At 35.5% G+C, this 4,105-nt stretch overlaps 1 protein-coding gene across 2 annotated transcripts; it reads left to right on the forward strand.

Moving 5' to 3' along the window:
- The first annotated feature begins 444 nt into the window (after positions 1–444).
- On the forward strand, positions 445–3,560 carry LOC133797473 (probable LRR receptor-like serine/threonine-protein kinase At1g51810). Of its 2 annotated transcripts, XM_062235383.1 has the most exons (9): positions 445–613; positions 852–1,401; positions 1,712–2,175; positions 2,279–2,414; positions 2,548–2,619; positions 2,715–2,783; positions 2,886–2,957; positions 3,035–3,106; positions 3,204–3,560. In XM_062235383.1, the coding sequence occupies exons 1-8, from the start codon at positions 538–540 to the stop codon at positions 3,084–3,086; spliced, it is 1,491 nt and encodes a 496-aa protein (XP_062091367.1). In that variant the 5' UTR covers positions 445–537; the 3' UTR covers positions 3,087–3,106; positions 3,204–3,560. The 2 variants fall into 2 exon arrangements, with proteins under 2 accessions (XP_062091367.1, XP_062091375.1); XM_062235391.1 differs by lacking the exon at positions 2,715–2,783.
- The last annotated feature ends 545 nt before the right edge of the window (positions 3,561–4,105 follow it).

A 4,105-nucleotide genomic window follows, 5' to 3' on the forward strand; every position in this document is an offset into this window, starting at 1 on the left:
GTCAGTAGGATAGGATGAAGTCTGACTCTCATACCATTAATAAAGTAGAAATGAATATGTTTTTTTAATTGTAACAATTTAGTTTTTCTTTTAAAACATAAATGTATTTAAAAGGAATTTTAAATAATTTTAGTTTATTATTGAATTTTTTATAATAATTTTTCTTAATTGTTTTTAAGAAATAATAGAAAAATAGATATTTTTAATTTTTATTATTAAAGAGGATAAAATTTGGCTGTTGTCAAAATTTCTGTGTAAAAATAATAATTATTTTAATCTAATATCATTAATAGTTGAATAAGAAATGTTAACCAATAGTAGTTTCAAAGATGGGAAAGACAAAAATATATATGATGACCACGTCAAGCTTGTTCACGGGATACCTGTCAATTCCATTTATACGTTCATGCATTGCATATCCCTCGACGTGTCTTTCTCTTTTCTGGTGCCAAAGAAACCAAACCTAATCCCAGTTCAATTATTTTCTGGCCTTCCTATGCCCAAAAAGGAGAATTTGGGTAATCCCTACTTCAAATAATGTCTCTCTCCGTCTTTCTCTTTATGCTTGTCACCGTTCCTTTCCTCCTCGCTCTCTCTCAAACAGGCCCAACAGGTACCTTTAACATATATTATCCTAATAATTTCTATCTGCTGTCCATATCAAATATATATATATATATATAAATTCATGATTTTAATTGTGGATTCCAATTTTTCTTCCTCTTCGTCTCCTATAAGTGTTTGCTTTCTAACCCACTATTTGATTTTTTTTTTTTTTTTATTATTCTGGGCACGATTCTAATGCTTTTTTCATGGCTAACCCAGTACCTTAATATGCATTCTACAAACAGGTTATCTCTTAGATTGTGGCGCTGATCAATCTTCGGGTGGCGGAGTCACCGTGAATGGCTTGAGATACGTGACCGACGAAGGCTTTACCTCCGCCGGGAATATCACCAAGCTCAAACAGAAGGACCTGGTATCGATTCTCTCCACTCTTCGCTACTTCCCAGACACCTCTGCCCGCAAATTCTGCTACTCGATTCCGGTGATCAAAGGCGCCAAGTACCTTTTGAAGACGACCTATTACTATGGAGGATTCGACGGTGGGAATAAGCCGCCGGTGTTCGATCAGATCGTCGACGGCACCCAATGGGGTGTCGTTGAAACGACCGAGGACTACGCCAATGGGCTTAGCTCCTTCTACGAGATTATCGTTTTGGCCATGGCGAAGACGCTCAGTGTCTGCCTTGCTAGAAACCCGGAAACGATGTCGAGCCCATTCATCTCGGCTTTAGAGGTGGAGTACTTGGATGACTCGCTGTATAATACCACGAATTTTAACAAGTACGCGCTCAGTACCGTGGCCAGGTGTAGCTTCGGTGAAAATCATCCTATTGGGTAAGGGAAACTAGTCGACTCATATTCCTATGGGGCTTGTATAGTTTTCATTGGGTAGGAAAACTTTGTGAACAGATTCTTATTACTTCTTCTTATGCTTTGTTATGTAGAGCCGTTGGTCGTTTCTAGATTAAGAAAACTTGGTCTAGATAGAAGAACTTAGATTAGGAAATAATGCTAAGATTTTGAGGTTTTGATACTGGTAATTAGGTACCGGTTAACCTCTCTCTCATTAATTGTCCTTTTCAATTGAGTTGTTAAGGATATTCGAGAAGACTCTGATGTAGGGTATGTATAAACATGAACCTAGCTTTCCAGATGACAAATTCAACCGGATATGGCAACCCTTCAAGGGCCTAAATCCCGTCGTGATTAGCCACTACAAAGTGAACCCTTCAGAATTCTGGAATGTCCCACCTGCAAAAGTATTCCAGAACGCCATTACAACCAGTCGAGGAAAGAGGCTGCAAATCCAGTGGCCACAAATGTCACTATCCACTGCTGACTACTACGTTGCCCTTTACTTCCAGGACAACAGGACGCCAAGCCCATATAGCTGGAGAGTCTTTGATGTCTTAGTAAATGGCAAAAAATTCTATGGTAGTCTTAATGTTACGACCAGAGGTGTGACGGTCTATTCCTCTCTGTGGCCACTATCTGGTCAGACCGAGATCATCTTGATTCCTGGTAATGAAATGCCTGTTGGACCCGTGATCAATGCTGGTGAAGTCCTGCAGATTCTGCCCCTTGGTGGAAAGACCCTCTCTAAAGATGGTAGTTTATAAACAAACTCATTTTTTTCATAATTTCCTTTAAGAAAAATCTCCTTTGTTTGTTTGGCTTAACGAGTAATCTGTTTTTGGTGTTTAATTGCTAGTGGTGGCAATGATGGATTTGGCAACACACCTTAACAATCCGCCCCCAGATTGGAGTGGCGATCCTTGCTTGCCTAAGGAGAATTCATGGACTGGGGTTACATGTTCTCAAGGGAAATTTACTCGAGTTGTTGCTTTGTTAGTACTCAGATTCTCAACCTGTCCAAAATGATTTATAACATTTAATAGTATATTAAACTAAAAAGGTTATTCTAGAGATTGTATTTCTTACTCTGACGAAATGTACATGTATTTTTTTTGTAATGTGAAGGAATTTAACCACCAAGGGACTGTCTGGAACTCTGCCTCCAACCATAGCAAATTTAACCGCACTCAATCATATGTAAGTGATGACACCATTATTATTTATGCCTGATGTCATTATGTATCATTATTACTAAATGAGGTATGTTCATTGTAATAATGACGTGATTACAGATGGCTTGGGGGTAACAAACTCTCGGGCACCATTCCAGAAATGTGGTCACTAAAGGACTTGAGGAGTTTGTATATCTCTTGTGAAACTTGATTTTTTGTTTTCTTTGTTGATCATTACTTAAGTTCTTATTCTCAGCACTTTACACTTTTTATTTGGTTATTTTGTTACAGGCATTTGGAGAACAACCAGTTTGAAGGACCGGTTCCTAAGTCGTTGGGTCAACTTCCACATCTTCGTGAGATGTTAGTCTAATTTTATGACACTGCAAATCTTTCAGCTTCTCAGACAACTAATTTGGTTCCTTTGATTTGCTCAACAGATTCCTTGATAATAACAATCTTGATGGCCAAAATTCTGTTACAACACAATAGGAAAATGTCGAAAGCATACAGTAAGTACTTTTGATCTTATTTTGTAGGGTCTTTGATCTTGTAGAGAAAGCTATTTTTTGAAACTAACAAGTGCAAATAAAAATTTGATTTTTTTAGTTTGGGGTAAGAAACTTGGTAGAGCTGAGAAGAATCTGAGAGGAACAATGGGGATGCCTTTCAAAAGCAATGAATGAAATCCAAATTTTCTGATTATGATATTGGATTATCTTGAGAGATGATAGCGAAATCTAAGAAATACTGGTGTGGTTTCGGGACTTGTGTCTATTTGTAGTAAAGAAGCCACATATTGTTTCAATGGGATAAGAAGCCACATTTCTAATCACAGAAGAAAAAAGAAAGAAAAAAACATGAGTGGAACAAATATGAGTAGGTATACACAGTTGAATCATATGAATTTGTTAATGAGAAGTTGGAAGGAATATTCTATAATAAGTTCTTGTTATTTGCTCTAAATCTTTTACTGTTTGAAATCTTTACATCTTACAAAATGAGTGTCACTTCCAACCACGAAATAATAATAATAATAAAAAAAGAGTTTAAAAATTAAGAGAAGATAAGAGGTCTTTGAATGTAATTGGAGATTATGGGGATATTGCTCATACTTGCTAATGTCATTATGGTATCAATAATATTAGGGAATTTACTCATTTGGTATAATGTATTTGCATTTTTTGCAAAGTATAGTTTTTGTACCCTATTTTTTCAATAATGTTCATATGTTACCTTATATTTTAAAATCATACACATTTGATACATTAAACTCGGATTTGATAAATAAAACTTTATAGATATGACCAAACTGTCATCACTTATATGTAATTAAGTAATTATTTTTTAATTTGGAACACATAACTCAGATAAATTTAATTAAATTGGAAAATTTTTATCAATTAAATTTGAGTTTAGAGTACCAAATATGTACGATTTCAAAATACAAAGTACCAAATGTTGTAAACATAAACTTTTTTCCTTTCTAGAATTTTTTCTTTTTAAACCGA

This window comes from Humulus lupulus, chromosome 1, assembly GCF_963169125.1.
Source record: "Humulus lupulus chromosome 1, drHumLupu1.1, whole genome shotgun sequence".
NCBI classification, from domain to species: Eukaryota; Viridiplantae; Streptophyta; class Magnoliopsida; order Rosales; family Cannabaceae; genus Humulus; species Humulus lupulus.